This window comes from Protomyctophum bolini (assembly GCF_963924005.1).
Source record: "Protomyctophum bolini genome assembly, chromosome: 23".
NCBI lineage: Eukaryota > Metazoa > Chordata > Actinopteri > Myctophiformes > Myctophidae > Protomyctophum > Protomyctophum bolini.
The window spans coordinates 10,527,545-10,549,974 of NC_137884.1; the positions used below are offsets into that span (position 1 = coordinate 10,527,545).

Here is a 22,430-nt window from a genome sequence, read left to right on the forward strand (position 1 = left end):
GTTGAGAATCACTCATAGAGTCGTAGAAATCTTCTCTTATGGGGGTCCTTGGCATATATTTTCAAATGCGGGGGTCTGCGGGCTCAATTTGGGGGTCCTTCACATAAAAAAGTTTGAGAACCACTGCTAGGGATGGTATAGAATAGAACTCACATGCATCTTCTGGGGGACCCCCCAGGGCCTGAGTTAATATAGCATCAACACCAATTAAACCCTAGCCTATATACATTGGCTATTTGAAAAAATGTACAAGCTCTTGTAGATCTGCTATTTTCCAAACACGTTTGAATTGAATATATTTTTTAAACATTTAAAATGTAAGACACAAATCTTATATAGGGGGGTCCCTGGCACACAATCTTTTGGGGGTACTTGACCTTTTTTGCTGTTAATAACTGTAGTCCCAGAAGGTTTTCTGTTCATTTTCCTATTTCCTCTTTTTTTAAAACGCTAATTAAAAACAGAGCATGTTCAATAATCGGAATCTTCCCAGTTTAACACCTCTGCTGACAGGTACAGTACCCTGAGCAACCTGTAGGTGTCGCTAATGCAGCGTCATATTACACCGTCCCTGTCCAGCTTCCCTCCAATTATGTTCATTTGAATGATCTGGAAACCTACCATGGAAGATTTGAACCCTATAGTCCACCCATTCAGAACGTGGGGTTTTGGAACCCCCAGTGGATCCTTCAGGGTCCCCAGATAAATTACTGATAGTAACCAATTGGACGTGTACTGCTCTGTAACTCTGAGAGTGTACAAATGAAACCAATTGGACGTGTACTGCTCTGTAACTCTGAGAGTGTACAAATGGAACCAATTGGACGTGTACTGCTCTGTAACTCTGAGAGTGTAAAAATGAAACCAATTGGACCTGTACTGCTCTGTAACTCTGAGAGTGTAAAAATGAAACCAATTGGACCTGTACTGCTCTGTAACTCTGAGAGTGTAAAAATGAAACCAATTGGACCTGTACTGCTCTGTAACTCTCAGAGTGTAAAAATGAAACCAATTGGACCTGTACTGCTCTGTAACTCAAGAGTGTACAAATGAAACCAAATGGAACATTACAGGTCTGTAAATCTTAAGCCCTAACCACGCCAAAGGGTCACCATGCAACGCCTTGGGTCCAAACGGTTGCAAGGAGTTATCGCTAAAACCGTTTCGACCCTTTGGTGTGGTTTGTTTGGGCCATTATAGAGTGTACAAATGGTCCCACTGCACATGATAATCTCCACAGTGGTGAGCATTAGTGTATGTTCTTGACAGTCCCTATTGCAGTTATATGAAAACATTAGTATTCAGACTGAGTGTCAGTTAACCTTGACTACTCAAAGGACCTTGTGGCTCACATTAAACATTAAGACCAGAAGGTCCTTAAGCACAACATTCTCCTCTGCTAATAAGTGGACGTGCCTCAGTGCTCCGAGCCGTGTAGCAGTAGTCATTATTAACAGCCTGTATTAATGTTTCACACGGCATGAGAAGTCATTATCAACAGCTGGTGTAAACGTTTTATGCTGTTAACGTCTTCAAAGTTCAACACTGGTTGAGCTGTGGTGCTCGTTAGCTATAACGAATCAGCTTATTACCGCACTAACCCCAGCAATTTTAGATTTAAAGATGTAAATTTAAAAATAAAAAAATCAAGTACTAAAATAGGAGGAAGTACGATAATGTACGATAATGAGGGAGGAGTTAGGGAGGAGTTAGGGGAGGGATTAGGGTAAATGATGTCATAAAAAATGTGTATTTTCGATTGGCCCTTTCAGGAAGAAACCAAAAATACACAAGTAAGACATATTTGAATATTCTAACCACGGCTGGGGGTCTAAAACAGTAATGTTAACTCCATAGACACATACAAAACAGAAAATCACGGCACTCCATCTTTAAAATGCCTAACAAACTGCTGAGTTACGGCACCCAGACGAACGTTAGTATCGTATAATCTGGTGTCTAAATAAAGTCTGGATGTAGGCAACACTATTTTACTAAACACGGTTTCTACAAACAGCCAGCAGCTAAAACAATTACCTGCAGTGGTTCTCAACCTCTTATGGATGAGGGCCCACTCAAACATCTCAAAAGCGTCCACGGCCCACCCATATCTGACCACTTAACAGACCTAACCCGTTGAGTGTCTAAATGCAAGCATTTGGCAGAAGTAAGGAAGATATGTAGAGTCTTTACACATCCCGTTATGTTACAATTTCAGCATTTAGCAGATGCTCTTAATGACTTACAATAAGCAAAAACAACACGAGTGCTTAGAATCAGTAGAGTCATCTATGATCATAAGTAAACTAAGAACCTATCATCCGTCTAACAGTAAAATATCTGTACATTGAAACTATAAACACTATAGCATGCCAGATCAATATTGTCCTGGCATCCACAACATACTATCTAAATTACACATTCTCTGTGCATGAAACAAACACGCGTTGAGACTGGTCCCGCCTTACAGAGACCTTGCCTTAGGTCTGTGAAAAGGCTGGGAACGATGCTAGCATGTAGATCAGCTATTTTCAATGTACCCAGCAACAAAGCCAGTGTGGTGTTTTTAGCGTTACCCGGCTCAGTTTGTGCTCCGTCTTGGTGCAGGCGTCCATGAAGGTCTGGGAGATGACGTGCAGCGATGCGTCCACCGTCTCCGTCACGTGCACGTCAAAGATGAAGTGGGGGTTTCTCAGAATGTTCACCCAGAACCGCAGGGGCAAGCTGGGGAGGGGAGGGGGGGGGGGGGGGGAGAGAGAGGTGAGACAGGAGGTCAGACAGATCGACAGGCAGGGAGCAGAGCACACAGAACACACACACACACTTGCTTATGGCAGTCCATCGATGTCGATGATGACACACACTCTCTCTCTCTTTTGGAAGTCATTTCTTTCTCACAGCTGAGAGACGAAGACCCACTAGGGTCGAAACATTGTTTCTCTTACTAAAGTATCCTGGGAGCTCAAGAACAGTGTGCGGACTGCCTTCCTTTTTCATTGTACATATCTTTTGTTCAGAACCTGTAGAATTTCTTTTGGAGTTTGGACGTTATCTATGATTCACTCATTCAATGCCCAGCTGTTCCTTCAGAGACATCAACCTCAGGCTGGGCCTCGGTCAATAATTCACAGACAAGATGAATATTTGAGCAACTCTGTGTTGATTGACAGCAGTTACTCGAGGCCATTTTTGTGAAACTGCGCTTAGAGAGGATAGAGAGAGGTTTCTTCTGTTCCCACTAATTGTCTCCTTGTTTGTCTCCCTGCTGTCTTCTTTCCTTCCTCCTCCCTCTTCTGTCATAACCCAGCCCCATTCACAATCACCAGTGGTGGAAAAATACTCAAACTGTTTTACTTAAGTAAAACAGTTTCACACGTTTTCAAATGTCAAAAAATACTTTTGAAAATAGCAGATCTACAAGCTGTGTTGATGTACAGATCTACAAGCTGTGTTGATGTACAGATCTACAAGCTGTGTTGATCTACAGATCGACAAGCTGTGTTGCATCGCAACACATTTTGTGAACTCGCTGATCGGCTATTTTCAAATGGCCAAAAGGTTTATAGGGCTGGTTAATAAGTGGTTAATGCATGTTTTGTAATAATAATCAAAATCTTGAATGTAACTAGTAGAAGTAAAAATAGTGAAAACTGGAAATAATCCAGCAAAAAATCCCCAAAAGTGTACAGTACTTTAAAATGTACAAAACCATCCTCTCCCTGTGTCATAACAGCCTGACAGTTAAATGAAGCCTCTATCTGCCTGCAGGCTATATCTATGCTACAACAAGAACCTAATTACAGATCTGTGGGTTTCATTTTACCCATTCTGACCCGAGATCAGATTCTAAAAATGTCTTCTACATCCTGACAGTTTTCTGAAAAAGCTATGTTTTATTTTGAAAAATCGAAGAACGAATGACATAGAAATGCCAGTCATTCTTTGATTTTTCAAAAATAGCTAAAGCATGACATGATGCTAACGCCAAAAGGGGTTCCCGTCCAAAATGGTTTAACTTTACACACAGGATATCAGGTGTGTGTGAGCGTGAGCGTGTGCGTGTACCTGTTGGTCTTCCAGATGTGTATGGTCTCCTCCTCTACGTTGTCGTGTCTGAGCGCCTGCTCGTCCAGGAAGTCAAAGAAGTATTTGACGGCGGGCGGGACGCCAGTGCTGGAGCACAACACGCTGCGGAAGAAATCGTCCACGAACTGCTGCAGAGTGCCCTGTAACACGCACACGCACGCACACGCACACACACACACACACACACACACACACACACACACACACACACACACACACACACACACTTGAAATCGTAATGTTTAGATACGTTTTTGTTGTAAATGTAGCGACCGCGTAAAACAGGGTGCAGTTAAGCCATGACTCTCGTATGAATACGAGAGTCATGAACCATGGCTAGTCTGAACGTCCCTCATGGTATTTTTACCTTTGACTTTCCAAGTGTTTCACTGTGTTTGTACTGCCCGGCGTGACCCAAAGTCGGGTCAAAGACACGCCACAACTTTAATAGTGTTCTGTTCTGTTGAGCTGAATGGTCAGCTCACACAGTTCAATGTCCACTGCTAAAGCAGTGTAGAAAAAGCTAGGGTTTTTTTTCTGGCCACGTGATAATAGACACATTCTGCGCAAATAGCAGATGTACAAGCTCACGACATGTTGCAACGTGATGCTTTGTGAGGTGAGATTGTAGGTTGGCTTATATATGGCTTATATGTTAGTTCATAGGTTTAAGTGGTAATTCTATAGAGTTCAGTTGATGGCATTGCTGATGTGATTTCTTACCTTGACAGACAGCAGTCTGGTCAGGTAGATCTCTGTGATAGCTTTGGTCATGGCCTTGTCCTTCATACTGCCTCGCTTAGACTTCCCTTCATCCATCTCATCCGCTGGTCGTACCAAGTGGAACGTGTGGTCATCCTCCAATAGGGCGTTCTCTACAGAGAGAGAGAGACAGAGAGAGAGAGAGAGAGACAGAGAGACAGAGAGAGAGAGAGAGAGAGAGACAGAGAGAGAGAGAGAGAGAGAGAGAGAGAGACAGACAGACAGAGTGAGAGAGTAAGAGAGTGAGAGAGTGAGAGAGTGAGAGAAGTGACTTTTATATTTGAAGATTAATTTCTGAACCATATTGATTTGCAAAATATGTGGTTAGACTTGGCAAACGTGTGTGTGTGTGTGTGTGTGTGTGTGTGTGTGTGTGTGTGTGTGTGTGTGTGTGTGTGTGTGCGCGCGCAAATGAATGGTTTATTTCGATCTATTCAGTTGGACATTACAAAAATCATAGGCAGAAGCTTATAGCTTATTAATGCCTATCCTTACTGTTAGTGTACAAAGTGTACAAAGTGTACAAAGTGTACATACTCTCTTCATGGTTGTCCTGGTGCTGGTGGAAGGACTGCTGTGTGTGTAGAACTCTGGACAGAACCAATGTGGCGTTGTCCCGAACCTAAACACACACACACACACACACACACACACACACACACACACACACACACACACACACACACACACACACACACGTCAGGTGACACAGTATCTACATAGTAAAATTGTAAGAATTCATTAAATATTTTACCAAAACGGACTGAGAATTTTCTAGTGGATGCTGTGACAAGAACACTTGCAATTCACAGACATGTGGTTCACATGCACACGTGCGTGCGCACACACACGCGCGCGCACACACACAGTCACACACACACACACACACAAACACCCACCCCGAGGCCCAACTCACATTATAATGAGCCAGCGTGTTGAGTCTCTTCCAGCGACCCTCCTTCTGTGAGGTCAGGTCAAGGTCAGACAGAATCTGACCCGTGGAGCCTGGCCGCCACTCTGTGGACAGGAAGTGAAACATGATTGGCTAAAGCATGCCTGCTCGACAACACAGTTAATTCGGACTAATAAGTCATGTCAATGAGAGAGTTCCTATGGATGGAGCCGCGCACACGCACACACACACACACACACACACACACACACACACACACACACACACACACACACACACTTACCCAGGGCTACACTCTCCACCTTGGGTCTCTGTGAATAAGGCAGGTTCCTGTACACCTGGTCAATGATTTTCTCCTTCACCTGGAAAAGAAAATATCCAGGGTGTAAAATATCTCACAACACGTTGCACTTTTAGCACGTACACTCTCTTTTTGTACAAGCCCAAACCGGTGGGCAACCAACCATCAAACAGAGTCCACAATGGAAACAAGTTCCACAGGACGTTTTTGTGTTATCCTTTTAGCCTAAATGTCTGACTGCACCTCGTGCCATTTATTGTACATTGCTGTCGGGAAGAAACCACCTAACTCCAAAAAGTTCATTTTTCAGGAAATGAAGAAAACCTTATATTTTTTTTAAACAAAGCAATACAGCCTCATCAAAGTTGGTGTTGTGACTTTATATATTGTCAGGTACTGGCATGAGAGGGAGAGAGGTGGTGGAGTTAGGGGTTTCTCCCCGACAGCAACGATTTATGACTAATAAAGTAATCAATCAATCAATCAATCATTCAAAAAACATGTCCTGGACCCACCTGTGTGATGGTGTCACAGTTCAACACCTTTACCGGCGTGACGTCTGGTCCCTCGCCGTGCACCAGCACCTGCAGTGTCTGATAGGAGAATTAAGCACAGCTGTCAGTCACACAACACGCTGTCCTGTGATTGGATGAACTCATCTGTCAAGGCATGTGACATAAACTATTCAATTAGCAAACAAAAGCCACGCAAAGCAATAATAAAAATGCTAATCAAAATGGGACTGTTTGGGTGCCGAACTAGTACACATTACTATCAGCATGCATACTATAAAGTTCATACTGTACCCAACAAGTTGAGTCTACTCTTAAGGGGTGCATAAGTGACAGCAAGTATACTAGTAAATGCAGTATAATTGCATAAATAATTTTAAAGGGATATTCCACTTTTAAAAAAACTTAGATGTTATCGTCTACTCAGGCTTATGTGAACACCCCAGACAGTTTCTAAGATGCTCGATTCAGTAATTAAATATTTGATATTAATTTTAGCCGCCCCGCCCCTTCCTATACAAACCCATTGTAATTCAAACTCCATTTTAACCATGAGAGATTCATTGAAAACACCCAACCTTTTTTCCTGGTGACCGATATTGTCCTTCTAATACGTGAGGGGGTCGTGTTTTTTCATTTACTGTTTTCATTTCTTTTGAATAATTGTTTTGGAAAAGAACCTCTTCCAGGAGGTGGCCGGAGGGGACTAAGACATCAAAAATAATTATTACAAATAAATGAAAACAGTAAATGAAAAAACATAAAAAAAAAACATTTCACATTCCCCTCACGTATTAAAAGGACAAAATATCAACATGTCAACAAAAAAAGGACGGGTGTTTTCGATGAATCTATCATGGTTAAAATGGAGTTTGAAGTTATAATGGGTTTGTATAGGAACTAGGAAGGGGGCGAGGCAGCTAAAATGAATATCAAATATCTAAATACTGACTCGAGCAACTTAAGTGAACACTGGTACTGCGTGTACTCACAAGTGTGATGTATTCTACGTCGTCCCCCAGCAGTCCCGTGTCGTTCAGAGTGTACTTGGCTTTCTTTAGCTTGGCATCCACCGGTCCTTTCTCCACCTGGTGCTTCAAGGCCTTGTACAACTTGTACAGAGGCTCCCCTGCTGTGTCCTACACGTACACGTGCACGCGCGCACACACACACACACACACACACACACACACACACACACACACACAAGCAAGCATTTAGATGCTGAGGAAGCGACTAGGTAGCAGTGACACACAGAAATAAAACATCCTGCTTTGTTACCCTGAGGAACTGGTAGAGACAGATGCACATCCAGTTACACAGCATCCTCTCCACCACCGTCTCTGACCTGCATGGACACACGCACACACATACGCACACAATCAGTTCATTAGTACATTTCTTGATTATTCAATATTTGAAAAAGTAATGAAATATTACGACTCGAGTGAATTGACTGTAGAACACTTTCCCTCCCGTTCGCGAGTTACCCGAGTTATGTTTTCATTGTTTAATCCACGTTTTTTATTAAAGATGGAGTGTTTTTGTACTTTTTCATTTTTGTATGTGTCAGTGTGTATAGAGTTAATATTACTCTAATAAACTCCCAGGTGTGGTTATAATATTCAAATATTAGCAAAGAGCATGAATGACTTTCGGCCAGTGGCTCTCACACTGATAGTTATGAAATGTTTTGAGCAGCTGGTCCACATAAGGAACAACATTGCCAGTAATGTGGACCAGCACATTTTTGGTTTCTTCCTGAAAGCTGAAAGCCTTTGAGTCAAAAGGCCCAATCGGAATAACACCATTTTAGTGACATCATAACCCTAACCCCTCCCACATTATCATACAACAACAGTAGTGGGCGAGGCTCAAGTTCAGGTGGGTGGTGCTAAGGTGAAAACCAGGTATGCTCAAGGACTGTCTAAAGAGGACAAGACGCGAAGACCGTACGGGCGACGCCATGTTGCTCCATGGAAGGAAAGAGACATGCGCAGTTGAGACCAGGAAGTTGGACATGACAAATCATAGATATGGCACAAATGGCCCAGCAGATGGCGAGATGCCCGTACGGTCTTGGCGTCTCGTCCTCTTTAGACAGTCCTTGGGTATACTTAATGAACTGGTGGGTGTGGCGGTTGTGGCCACATAAAAACATAATTTTAACACTTTCTGTACACCATTTTGAAAAAGATCTTCCTCCTAGTATAATCATAGTACCTGATGATCATGTTTTAGGTGGGGGGAAAACCACGGCACACCATCTTGAAGTTTTAAGTCATACAGGCTTTCCACAGGACAGAGTGGGATAGGTGACGCGTTTCGATGATGTCATCACAAAAAGGTCTGTCGTTGTGGCGTGCAAAGGGATGGGAAATTGAGTCCAATGCATTACAATGGCGGAGGTGCTGCGCGTTGGAATATCAACACTTTGGAATATCTTTGAACACGACGACAAGCGATTACATCGTTTTAAAGTGGATTTTCATGGCGGTCGGCGCAAGTGGCTCTTCAAAGGTTAGTGAAAACACGGCAGGGAGATGTGGAAAACGATTGTTAAGTGGTTAAGTGTGCGAGTACGGCATGGCGTTGGTTCTCTCACCTGCGGAGCATGAGTTTGGGGTTCTTGCTCTGGACGTGCTCGTCCATCAGCTCCAGCAGCAGTGTCCTCATGATGTCCGTGTAGTACTCCAGCTTGCCGTGCAGCGCCACGGTCAGCAGAGACGAGAAGTACACCCGAGCCCTGGCGTTGAAGTCTGGCCGGCTCTCCAACGTACGGATGAACTGGACAAAGCACGACATCGGGTTAGAAAAAGAAACTAAGCATGCAGTGGTGGAAGATGTTCTCGGCGATGTCGTCGTCGGCTACCTTGTGTCACTGACGGAAACAAAATAGATTATGATGACTAAGACTAAAATGTTAGGGAGACATCCCTTAAAAAGGGTATCTTTGAAAAAACGGTCGCTTAGAGTAGACGCTCCGGTTCGGCCTCTATATCATTTTATTACTCTATGGGTCACGCGGACGGGTCAAACTCACGTTGATCAAGAACGTCTTGCTGTTGAGCAGGTTGGAGAACTGGTTGAGGGCCTGGTTGACGATGGCCCTGCGGTTTTCTGGGATGTTGAGTTTCCCGGTGATCATGGGGTCGTTGTCGCCCTCCTTGGACGGCAGGAAGAAGTTCCGGTCGGTGTAGGTCTTGTAGTCCAGGAAGGGGATGCGCGCCTCGCTCAGGTCGCTGGTGTGGTCCTCCATCTCGATCATCAGGTCTGACCGGGAGGAGACAATTTACCATAAATATTGTTGCTGTCGGGCAGAAACCTTGTATTTTCATAGTCTCTCTCAAACTTTAGGGCTTAAACATGTATTAATCATGATTAATCACCAAAATATACCATGTTTTTCTTTATATTGTTGTGGGAGTGGTAAGATAAATGTCAGATGCGGATATATACATTTAACATACGTATACGTATGTTTTATTCTTTATAACAAATCCAGTGTGGCAGGATGGTGTCGTGCTATGTGATTTTTATGTAAATTGTGCAGCCTTTTATGGCAAAAACCAACAATATGTTGGTAATTACCATCCAGATAGGGCTAGATAGTGCAGAGTGGATGGGATTATGGGATGTCTGGGGCAGATCATCCAAGCATGGATTAATTGCGTTAAAGTTTTTAATCTACCGGTAATTAATTTCACAAATTAATTAACTCAGTTAATTTGACAGCCATAATATATACACACACGCATATTTGTGTGTGTGTGTGTGTGTGTGTGTGTGTGTGTGTGTGTGTGTGTGTGTGTGTGTGTGTGTGTGTACCAGTAAACTCCTTCTTGCAGCGGTCTCTAACACTCTCCTCCAGGTTCTCCAGCTGATGTTTCACCTTCTCATACTCTCTCTCTGCCTGCTGACTCTTCCTCCTAACACACACACACACACACACACACACACACACACACACACACACACACACACACACACACACACACACACACACACACACAAAGCATTTAGCATTATTGCAGGTGTGTGCTAACACAGTGAGGGTGCTGATGAATATTAAACTACTGTGTTGTCTGTCTGTGTGCAGAAGCAGAAGTTGTAACGAATATGTGTGCATCATATATGTGTGTGTGTGTGTGTGTGTGTGTGTGTGTGTGTGTGTGTGTGTGTGTGTGTGTGTGTGTGTGTGTGTGTGTGTGTGTGTGTGTGTGTGTGTGTGTGTGTGTGTGTGTCATACCTGTAGCAGTACACGGACACAGCAATGAACAGCAGCATGGGCAGGATGACTCCAGGTATGATGATGGCCAGCGGCACCTCGTCCTTCCGGGCGTAGTACACTGACCCCACCTGCCACTCCCCTTTACCGAACATCACCTAAAACATTATAGTTTTCAATCATTTTCAGATCAAGGCCCATCATTTATTCATGCATACGGACCACCATTTGATGACATTTGTGACCGTTTATGACCGAGGCCAACATGTCATTGAACTTTTTTTACATTTTCGTTTTTTCATGTCATATGAAAGCAGGGAATCATAGCTTTAAATTGACATATTGGTTGTTCACTTTGACCCACCAGTTTTGGTGATATGGCTTATAAGTAATGTCTTGCTGAAAACAGCAAGTTGAGAAAACAGGCCTGAAAGGTTCACTTCTGTGGTCTCTAACATTACACCTACAGTAGGTACATAGGTGTAAACATTTATTTCATATTTATGAAAATAAATCTATGTGGATTTCAGCTCTGATATTAATTTCATGCTCTAGTATGTGAAGAGTCACATTTAGCCTCACAACTATTTGTTGTTTTTGTTGGATAAGATTTTGTCCACAATTCCATGCTGATGTTGGTACCATTAGGAGAGATAACAGGCAAACATTGATCAAAATTACAATTCTTCTACATTCTCTCTAAAGGTCTAGACTTCTTGTAAATTAAGTAATGCAGATTTTTAACAATAATTTAACTCTGCTGGGTCCATTTGGTTTCACTTTACGCTCTCAGGAGTTAAAGAAAGATCTGTAAGGGTCCTTTCAGGTTACCAACTCTCCATCATTTAGTTGGGGACCACCTGGAACCCCTTCAAGGACCACTGGTTGAAAACCACTGACCTAAAAGAAGGCTCACGCGCATTAGTGCATGGTGAGCGGTAATTATCCTTCATTCATGTCGTTCTACGGTATCTCCCTCGATTCGTTTCACCGCTCTGCGCTTCCGGTTCTGCCAGCCTCACATAGTTTAGTGACTAAACTACAGTACGCGAGGAGGGCAGAATAACCGGAAGTGATTCTCAACATGGGGTTCCTCAAATGATTTAGGGGGGTCCCCAGATGACTTGCTTAATGTGCAACATTGTTTTCTCACTCAACAGTATACAACAGTAAACAAACCAACACACTGTATGTATAGTGTCCAGAGAGTGTATTTCTAAATATAACAAAAAAACCTATTACATAGTCAAATGTAAGCAACAAACTATAAAATAGGGCAATATGTTTTAAATGAGCATATAGAGTATAAGAAGTTATCCTATGTATTTCCCCTGTGCCAGCCGAGTATCTCTTTTTTAATCAGTAAGTTAATACATTTCTGAACGTTAGTTTTAGGGATTTAATTGGATACTGGCTTTGGAACCATGTTGCTCTATATTGACAGGATGATTTTCTGTGCATGTGTGCGTGCGTGCGTGCGTGCGTGTGTGCGTGCGTGCGTTCCCCAATAAGAAGCAGTGGGAGCTGAACATGTTTTCTTCCCCACATCACAGACACTCAGAAGATGATTGACGGCACCCTGGTGGGTGTGTGTGTGTGTGTGTGTGTGTGTGTGTGTGTGTGTGTGTGATTGACAGCACCGCGGGAGGCGTGCCTGTCAGCATGCACGTATAGCATAGACTTCATCACACCGGCTGGTTGTGCAACAACAATCATGGATTTTTAACACATTGTTTCCCAAACAGTGGGTCAGGAGCCATTTATGGGTCACAGATGACACATCTGTATGGGTCTCTTTACTTTTACTTTCCTACATTTCGCTTTTAAATATTATTATTTCATAACATTTTTACCAGTAATTTATAAACCAACAAATCTGTGACGCTTGTAGATCTGCTATTTTCACTAGTTTCCCTGTGGAGATAACATTTCTCTTTTGGGTCACGGGCAGACAGACAGACAGATCAGTGAAACTGTTGGTGCTCATCTGGCGTCACCGGCTGAGCGCTGGTGAACCTTTCTCCGTGTGCCACGTTGGAACACATTCACACACGAGGAGCACAATGCGACCCTGCGGGTTCCGAGCAAGAACGCATTGGGTCTCTTCCCGAGTGAAAAGACGGTAAGACCTTATAGTGCGTTTTCCTGCAGTTGTGCGTTTGTGTGTGCGTGCGCATGTGCGTGTGTGTGCTTACCACTAGCTCCAGCAAGTCAGCATTGGTGGTGTCTCTACGTTGCCGTTTCCTGGTGGTTCCTTTAGGTTTTGGAGAAGGAGCTTCGACAAACAACTTCTCCTCCTGCGGGTTAGGGTTACACGTTACAACACGTCACACGTCACATGGAGAGGGTTTAGTGCTTTAAGCTCAGGGAGTGGTTTTTGGCCCGCTGTATCGTTTTCGAGTCTCATAATGTTGATAGTACAATCACAGTGAAGACGTCACATCAAAGCCGGATATTGAATTAATCCCCACATCTTTGAACTATTTAAAAATGTTAAGATTTGATCGAATTATGGCCTAATGAAATGACGTGTGTTTTTACACCTTTAGGCAATCTTGCACAGCATCTCGTTCTCTCCAAACACGTGATTCTAATTATTGATATATCGATGACATAATAATGTCTCTTAATAGTGCACCAGTAAAAGCCATGATGCGTACCTGCAGTATGTTAACGTGACACAAGGTGTCGCCAACAAACGCCTGGGCTTCTGGGGCCGTCATCGCTTTGGAGAACCCTCGACCCTACAGACACAGACACAGACACAGACACAGACACAGACACAGACACAGACACACAGACAGACAGACAGACAGACAGACAGACAGACAGACAGACAGACAGACAGACAGACAGACAGACACACACAGACACAGACAGACGTTTATCAATAAGCAATGAGACACCACGACAATAAACATATGACTGCAGTAAAGTACAATTTTGAGATATTTGTACTTGTCTGGAGTATTTCCAGTCAAGTACTTTTACTTGTACTAACTCTACTACATCTCGGATCCAAATATTGTACTTTTACTCCACTACATTTATTTGAAAACTTTAGCTACTAGTTACTTAGTAGTAGTAGTAGTAGTAGTAGATTTGGATTATTATTACAAAACATACATTACCCACTTCAGCTCTGTATACATTTCAGCCTTGTTAGCCTGTAGATCAGCTAATTTTCAAAATATATACATTTGAAAACTTGAATATGGGACATTCTGTATAATGAGTACTTTTCCTTAGTACATTTTAAGTCAAAACGTAGTACTTTTACTCAAGTAGCCTACATTCTATTTTACTTGTGGTAAACTTTCTTGTGAACACAGCTCTCTGACTTATGGTGCATTACCAGCTTTAAATAAACATCGTAAATAGGTGAAGCGGCCGCACACACACCAAGAATCAATGTCCAACAGGTTTATTTCTCAGGACAAACGTTTCGGCTATCCAGCCTATAGCCGAAACCTTTGTCCTGATGTAGGGAAATAAACCTGTCGAAAATTGATTCTTGGTGTGTGCGATTTTACTTGTGTTAAAATGCTGGTCTCGGCGTGCCACACGTATACAACGTGTGGCAGCGGTTGCCGAACGGTTTGCGGAGCGGTCTTGATATCGGAAGGTCGCTAGTTCCGGTTACCGTGACGATGATGATGCTGGTCTCCGTGATGACGTTCTTGGACAGCTTGTCGAAGGTGGGGTCCGGGTGGTACTCGAACCCCTTCAGCTCCTCCTCCATGTTGTCCAGGACCAGCATGGTCCTGAAGGACTGGCCGTCGTGGCTGCGATTCACCGCCGGAGCGTAGAACTCCAGGAACGAATCGTTCTGACTCGACGCCGGCTCAATGAACTGAGAGAGAGAGAGAGAATTCTTAAAGGTCTTGCCACCAGCGAAGCTACAAAATGAAGGATACACAAATAAAAAACAAAGGCATATCCACATAAAAGCATAGGGCACAGCCAACTACAGTGCATGAACTGTTCAAATAGGCCAATGCACATAATGAGCTGTGTGCAAAAGGAGGTTATGGCTACGGCTCCCAGGAGCCTCCCACAGTTTGGTGGAGCTGATTTATAGCACTTAGAATAAAAGCAGCTAGATGTATATAGCGCTTAAAAATAAAAGAACCTCACCTGGGACCCTGAACTTACGGTTACACACCCGAGGCCGTGCACTCAAAACAAAGAGGGGGGGTATTTTTTCAAGGTTGGAAACCTTGTACTGTATGTCCAAAACCATTACTTTTTAGGAAATGGCAGGGGAAAAAAAACCTGTGTTCCAATTGGGATCCAATGTAGTTACTCGTAAGCTCTTGTTAATACAGTCATTGGCTCAATGTTGATCAAATCCACAGACAAACATTATCACTTAATTAAAATAAATAAATAAAGAGAGAAAAGAGCGGATCTACAAGCTGAAGCTCATCGTGGGACATTGCGACACATTGTGAGCTTGAAGATGATCGGCTATACTTTTGCACTCTTGTAAGACCAAATAGGGCACTAAGATACGAAATGAAGATACAAACTTTCTGCCCCGACAATGACTTTCTCGTGTCCGGTGATCATTATTTGCCCGGTCCAAACAGGCAGTGCTTCTCAAACCTTTTCATGCCAAGGACCCCAAAAAATGTATGACTATGTATGCAGATGACATTGTCCTAGTCTGGTACACACAGCGGAGAAAGGACGAGAACTGCTACTGGCAGTAGAAATAGACTGCAGGAAGATCGGCCTCAAGGCCACGAAAACGAACTAAACGTAATGGCCTCTACTGAGCGTAGTTATAAACAAAGACTGACATTCATTGATATTCAGTATCAGCGGTGTAAAGAAACCAAGTACATTCATGTACCTAGATACTGTACATGCATTTCAATCCTACTTTGACTTTACTTGAGGAACTTTACAATTTTGACTTTACTTTCCAGCCTCTTACTGTACAGTGTATATAAAGCTGACTTCACTGTAAGTGCACGTTGCCTCTAAACCAGTTGGAGCCGGGGGTCAAACCGACAGCAGCTCTAACCCTACTAACCTCTACCCTCGCTACCCGCCCTAGACTCTTAATGCGGCGTTGTGTTGTGTTGTTCTGTATGTGTACCCAGGAGAATTAAAGGAGAATTCCATACTAGAAGGCTTTCTTATCTTAATTTGTAGTTGTTACGTCCCCACCAAAGAGATCCAGGTGTTATTTTGTGCAAAAGCGCATTATTGGCTATTTCCCCTACCATAAGCCTTCAATGAATTGCATTGAATTGAATGGGGCTATGGGGTGTTCGCTTATTTCCATCGCTCAAAAAAAATATTTTTTGTATATATCCTCTCTTCATAATGTAAATAGTATCCCAAGCGGCACACTTCACTACTTATTTCGATGGAAATAAGCGAATTAGCACAAAAACCCAACCCCCATTGAGGGCATAATAATTATGGTAGGGGAAATAGCCAATAATGCACTTTTGCACAAAATAACACCTGCGGACCTCTTTGATGGGGACGTAACAACTACAGTATGGAATTCTCCTTTAAAATCTTGCTGGAGTTGTGTATTACTGCTATGTATTTCAAAACTAGTTACTAGTTACTTTATACATTTTGATAATTATTGCAAAACATACACTAACCACTTCAGCCCAATATGGATTTCGGCCATTTGAAAATTGCCGATCCACAAGCTTTGTGAGCACAATGAGTACATTTACTTTTGCTATAAGTACATTTTTAATCCAATACTTTTGTACTCAAGTAAATGTTGAATTCCAGACATTTACTTGTAACACTATATATTGCAATATTGGTACTTTTACTTAAGTAAAGAAATGGAGTCGTAAAATGAAAGTATTGCTGGAGTTCTGTACCTTTGTGGAGGAGGGCGCTTGAGAGAAGTCATCAGTGGATGGAACCACCTTCATGGTTGCTTTCTGGATGAGGTCGAATCCATTCCCCTCCACCACGATCTTCCTGCCTCCACTGCACGCGCGCACGCGCACACACACACACACACACACGCACACAAAACAATTTATTTTTTGAAAGCCCAATCGATCAGCATGAACATAATGCTGCAATCAGCATTCAACTCACTCGCCTCACATGTCTCATCTGTCTGTGTTGATATTATGTCGCTTGATTTGTGTGCTATCATGGGAACACAGAGCGACAATTAGCCGTGTGTGTGTGCGACTGTGCAAAGTGGAAACCCACACAAGAGTAGAGACGGTAGATATTGCACTGGCCTTGCAGGAGATTACGTTGGCATTGTTGAACCTAGGGTGGGCGGCAGGCAGTGGGGCTCCCCGCTGTGCTCACCTGGCATGTCACATTAATTACGTAATCGCGACCTACGTACTGGAGTCGCAGTTATTTGAGCCGATCCCAATTATTTTTTGCATAATCCGCTCAAGAGTCGTTTCCTTTCATCTGCGTGAAGGCAGCAAACCGTCTAGCCATATTTCCGTCATTATTTAAAAAAAAGTTTCTGGGACAACTCATTTCAGAAATGGCAGCAACCTGCTCACCGGGGGCAGTTCGATCGAGGACACTAACAGAGTTAGTGCTGGAGTGTCCTTGAGAAAGACGCTGTACCCCTAATTCATTGCTTCATGTGCCGTTTGGTGCCTTGCTTAATTTATAATGGGAATACACCGTAAGGGGAACAATGGGAATAAAAATGGGAAATATATTTAAATGAGAATATAATGTTTTGGTCTTGGACCTTAAATCTTAAAGCGATCTTAAAGCTTTAAGGTAACCTACAGTATAAGACTTAAACATTGTCATATTTTTCTTCCATTGGAGACAGTGCGCAGGAGTTTCTTTTATTCCATTATGTTTTCACCTTTCACAAAGCCTGAATGGCAAAACCCCCCACAAAATGTCATTTTTATTTACACATTCCAATGCTTAACCCCCCCCCCCCCAAAAAAAAAAAACATTCAACCCAATCCTTTGTACAGTATCACAATTCGTGGAGCAGTAAACGGTGTGTTGCTGACCAGAATAAGCTGTCTCTGTGGTAGTAGTGATTGATAGAGAGAGAGAGAGAGAGAGAGAGAGAGAGAGAGAGAGAGAGAGAGAGAGAGATAGAGATAGAGATAGAGATAGAGATAGAGATAGAGATAGAGATAGAGATAGAGATAGAGATAGAGATAGAGATAGAGATAGAGATAGAGATAGAGATAGAGAGATAGATAGATAGATAGATAGATAGATAGCTGACCAGAAGAAGCTGTCTCGGGGGTAGTAGTCTTGTATCTTGGGGTTGTCATAGTACTGGAAGGTGACGGGGACTTCCTTGGTGGTGTTCTTGCCGTACTTCACCGTCACCATCAGCTGCTCCGAGGGGACCTTCTGACCCTGATACCTGCCTGTCTTACACTGGATCACACTGCCAAACTGCAGCCTGAGACAGACAGACAGACAGACAGACAGACAGACAGACAGACAGACAGACAGACAGACAGACAGACAGACAGACAGACAGACGTTTCAAAACCATTTGCAAATACAATTTCCAACAGGCACACTGATTTGCTAACCTGCCAAATACTTTTGAAAATGTTGAATTCCAGACTTTTACCATGTGACAAAGTATGTCTATTTTGCTGTATTCTTACTTTAACTTAAGTAAAAAAAAATGTGAGGACTTTTCCCACCACTGGGAAAATAATAATGCAGAGTTATGGACAGGGGTGCCTACACTTGACAGGGCACGGATCCCACGGTGACTGTGACATCATCTTTAGTGGCCGTGTCCAGGTGTGTTCCGTCGATGGTGATGACGGTCCCACCGGCTGCCGGACCCCTGACCGGGTGGATCTGCTCTGGAGCCGGATCCTGCACACCCAAGAGATCAATGAGCACAATGTTCAAAAAGTACACGGTTCCTAATCCCGGTGCTGGTTTTCCAGTGGATTAATGCAGTGGTTCCCTCACTTTTTAGTCCGTTCCCAAACGACCGACAACACTGCTGTAAAACTTTGCTACCAACTTATAGCAACATGGCGCGCGCGCACACGCACACGCACACGCACACACACACACACACACACACACACACACACACACACACACACACACACACACACACACACACACACACACACACACACACACACACACACACACACACACACACGGACTCCACTAACTAGCCTGAACAACAACTCTCGCTCCGCTCCAGGGAGGCTGGAGATAAACAACTTGACCTTCTCCTGACAGGGTGACGGACGAGTGACGCAGCAACTCACCCACACGTCCCTCTCTCGTCTCAGTCCAAGCACACTGCCAGTCACTTAGCTGTGTGCTGAGCTAACAAGCAAACAGGGAAAAGAGCGGGAGGAGCAGAGAGATATGGAGAGAGGGAGGCTCAAGAAGGCAAACAGAGAAACAGGGAGAAAGCATCCCCCACCCCCACCCACCCACAGGCCTTTTATCCAAGGCCCCGGCCTTTGATAAAGTGAGCGACGGCCGCAATTGACAATTTAGGCATTCAGCAGCTCTCAATCCAGAGTGACTTGCAGTAAGGCTTTCATTTTCGTCGGCGCAAAAAATGAAAGCCTGGAGGAACACATTGGCCGCTCTGGTCTAAATGTATTTCCCCCGGATACGATTATTCACAACACTTTCATTCACGGAGAATGTAAACTGATTTGTAAAGCATCAACGTCATTTCCTTGAGTGGTAGGCTACAAATGAGCTTGCAGCTTAGGTCTTTCCCAGCGTGCTAACGTCCCATAGGCTGAAGTAATAGGGCGGCTGTGGCTCAGGAGGTAGAGCAGGTCGTCCAATGTTCCCTGGGTCGGCGGTTCAAATCCCGGCTCCTCCTGTCCACATGTCGAAGTGTCCTTGGGCAAGACACTGAACCCTACATTGCTTCCAATGAGTTGGTCGGTGTGAGCTTGCCACCATTGGTGTGTGAATGTGGGAAGTGAGGACGCTGGCGTCGACTGTTCGCCGCTTCACCTCTCAATGTATGAATGAATGAACCATTGTAAAGCACTTTGAGCACTTGAAAATGCAATTCATTATTATTATCATTATAATGCAACGCTCTGATTGGTTCATAAACGTACAGGCTTCCGTTTCAGACGGTAACTTCAAAATAAAATGACCAAAAATGTCATTTCACTAAGTCTGTCTGTGGGTTTTAGGAATATTGATCAAATGAAAAGTATTAACAAGAGCTTGTGACTAAATAATAACTACAATGATACATTGGAGCACAGCTTGTTTTTGCCATTTACTGATAAGTAACAGTTTTGAACATGCAAGGTTTCCACCTGATAGCGACGGTTTCCAAAGCCCCCGTAGCTCATACTATGCCGTTAAGGCAGCAAGTTGAACGGTAGCAAAGAAATAAGGATGATAGTAATGAGGAAACTTGAAGCAGCCAAGCGCAAACACCTCGTTTGAGTAAGGTTTGACCAGCTGTGACACAAACGTGCGTAAAAAGCAAACGCACATTCATTGCTATTCCTCAGAGTACGGCGTCTTTCTTTCCTCTGTGAACTTTCCGACTCAAACCCCCCCAAGTTCTGATGAGAATCCAGACATATACGACATGTACACAACCGTCTGCCAGCGGGATACTCCATCTGATTGGCTCGTCAGAGCTCCGCTTTACATTCATATTCCGTTTGCCTACTTTGACAGCGGGACAATTAATGAGACGTGCATATTGCACGGTGAGAGATGCGGTGGGATGAGACGCCGGCGGTTCAAAATGTAACAAGTAATTCCGTGGAAATAAATACGAGACATATAGTTAAATAAATAAAAGCCGAACAGCATGAACAGCATGAGGCGGTGCAGCTCAGTTGATCTTTCAGTGGTTAGTCTCACATTTGTTTTATATTAAGCATATTGCGGCAGGGAGATAAACAAGAAAAATAAGCAAAAAGACTGCACTCATTAGAGTGCAGACCACCACCACCACTATACAAATATAGCAAGACACTGAACCTTCTCCTGGTGAGCAGGTTAGGACCTGGCTTGGTTTAGTCTGCCGCCAGGGTGTGCGTGCGCGCGTGCGTGCGTGCATGCGAATAGAATGCACATTGTAATGCACGCGGTGTGTGTGCGTACTTTCATCATTATTCTGTTCGTGTTATATTTGCTGGAAGCTTAAAGGCAGCAACAACTAGAGTAAAGTCAGAGAAAGAGAGAGAGGGGGGGGGGGGGAGCATAGCTCATGCTGTAAACATTGTGTTGTGTTTAATTAGTGTTCTAGGGACTGTTGACAAAGACTTGGAGAGAAATGTTCTCCATTGATTCTAGTTTAGATGTTCGATTTCCCTGCACCACAGCCGAGAGGACAGAGCTCTGGGTGTGTGTGTGTGTGTGTGTGTGTGTGTGTGTGTGTGTGTGTGTGTGTGTGTGTGCGCGCGCTCTTTCCAAATTGATCAGGTGAGTCCAGATGTAAGCTATAATCTTGTATTGATCTCCTCTATTGAAACCACCTTGACCACAAGTGCACATAATTATTGTTTAGTATTCTACTCTGTGTGTGTGTGTGTGTGTGTGTGTGTGTGTGTGTGTGTGTGTATATACCCTATAGGTGAAGACGACGTCGGACCTCCCCACCTTCCCCCCCTCCACCTCCACCTCCACCTCTCCTCTGTTCCAATCAGCGGGCAGGTCGACTGGGGGGCGCCGTACCGGCCCGATCTCACACACCACACTGCAGAGAGAGAGAGAGAGAGAGAGAGGTACAGATAAGACAGCTGCACTGATCTTCACATTTCCCTGATCTTTCCCTGAAGGTTCCATGGTCACCGACCCATAGGGCAGGAGCCTATCTCCTATTTTTTGTAGTGTGAGGCAGCTTGATGCACAAGTACACCCCCTGGACACGACGCTAGTATGTCGCAGGGGCTTTTCCCAGTCCAACCCTTGATGTCGAGTACCAAGCAGCATTTCAGCAGGTCACCAATTTCACCGTAACACCACCATGCTGTAGTGACCGAGTGCGGTCATATATCCATATATGGATATATGTTCTGACATATATCCATATATGGATATATGTCAGAACCTGTTCTGACATACATTATGTTGATCCTTCCCCATCCATCCTTCCTCTTCGATGTCTCCCTTTTGACTGATACCTGTCCATTCAAATTTCAAACTCCAAAAGTTATTGCAGCCCGGCAGCCGGCAAAAACTAGAGTACCTGGGCCCTCATCAAACCCTGTACACTCAAGAGAATGTCCCCGTTACCACCCTTAGATCTCCATATGGAGCTGACCTGTTCTGACATTCCATATGTTGATCTGACCTCATCAATTTCCTGTACACTCAAGACATGCTCCTTATGTGGCCAGAACCAAATTCATTCCATGTTGATCTGATATGCCAAAGCAGTCTGCCGCCAACGAGGCGGATACGTGCACGCGACCTCTCCCTTTGGGGCGAGGCCCCTTAGGGCGATGTCGCTTCTCGCTCTCAGGCGTCTTACTTGTATTATGAGCTTTTATTTTATTTTTAAGATTTATTTAATGATAATGCAGACATCATCATTTAAAACAATGAATTACAGAATTCATTCATTCATTTTTTTTTAACTATTAGGAGTCCTACCTGGTGGAGACAGAGTATCTGTCCTCCTGGTGCACACAGTCC

General features: G+C 43.7%; 1 protein-coding gene across 2 annotated transcripts in view; it reads right to left on the bottom strand.

Annotated features, from left to right (window-relative positions):
* The window catches only part of LOC308310709 (plexin-B2-like), a 199,991-nt gene that overhangs the window by 6,200 nt on the left and 171,361 nt on the right, over positions 1–22,430 (bottom strand). For both annotated transcript variants that reach the window (XM_080757092.1, XM_080757091.1), the window contains 21 exons: positions 22,389–22,430; positions 21,360–21,489; positions 18,508–18,644; positions 18,028–18,210; positions 16,667–16,778; positions 14,446–14,655; positions 13,463–13,546; positions 12,998–13,099; positions 10,824–10,960; positions 10,403–10,503; positions 9,618–9,847; positions 9,180–9,361; positions 7,856–7,922; positions 7,567–7,713; positions 6,578–6,655; positions 6,045–6,123; positions 5,765–5,865; positions 5,386–5,470; positions 4,810–4,961; positions 4,066–4,226; positions 2,577–2,724 (listed from right to left, as the gene is read on the bottom strand). The exon at positions 22,389–22,430 is cut by the window's right edge and continues 107 nt beyond it. In XM_080757092.1, coding sequence (XP_080613218.1) covers positions 2,577–2,724; positions 4,066–4,226; positions 4,810–4,961; positions 5,386–5,470; positions 5,765–5,865; positions 6,045–6,123; positions 6,578–6,655; positions 7,567–7,713; positions 7,856–7,922; positions 9,180–9,361; positions 9,618–9,847; positions 10,403–10,503; positions 10,824–10,960; positions 12,998–13,099; positions 13,463–13,546; positions 14,446–14,655; positions 16,667–16,778; positions 18,028–18,210; positions 18,508–18,644; positions 21,360–21,489; positions 22,389–22,430 — 2,668 coding nt within the window. The remainder of the gene's footprint in view (positions 1–2,576; positions 2,725–4,065; positions 4,227–4,809; positions 4,962–5,385; positions 5,471–5,764; positions 5,866–6,044; positions 6,124–6,577; positions 6,656–7,566; positions 7,714–7,855; positions 7,923–9,179; positions 9,362–9,617; positions 9,848–10,402; positions 10,504–10,823; positions 10,961–12,997; positions 13,100–13,462; positions 13,547–14,445; positions 14,656–16,666; positions 16,779–18,027; positions 18,211–18,507; positions 18,645–21,359; positions 21,490–22,388) is intronic.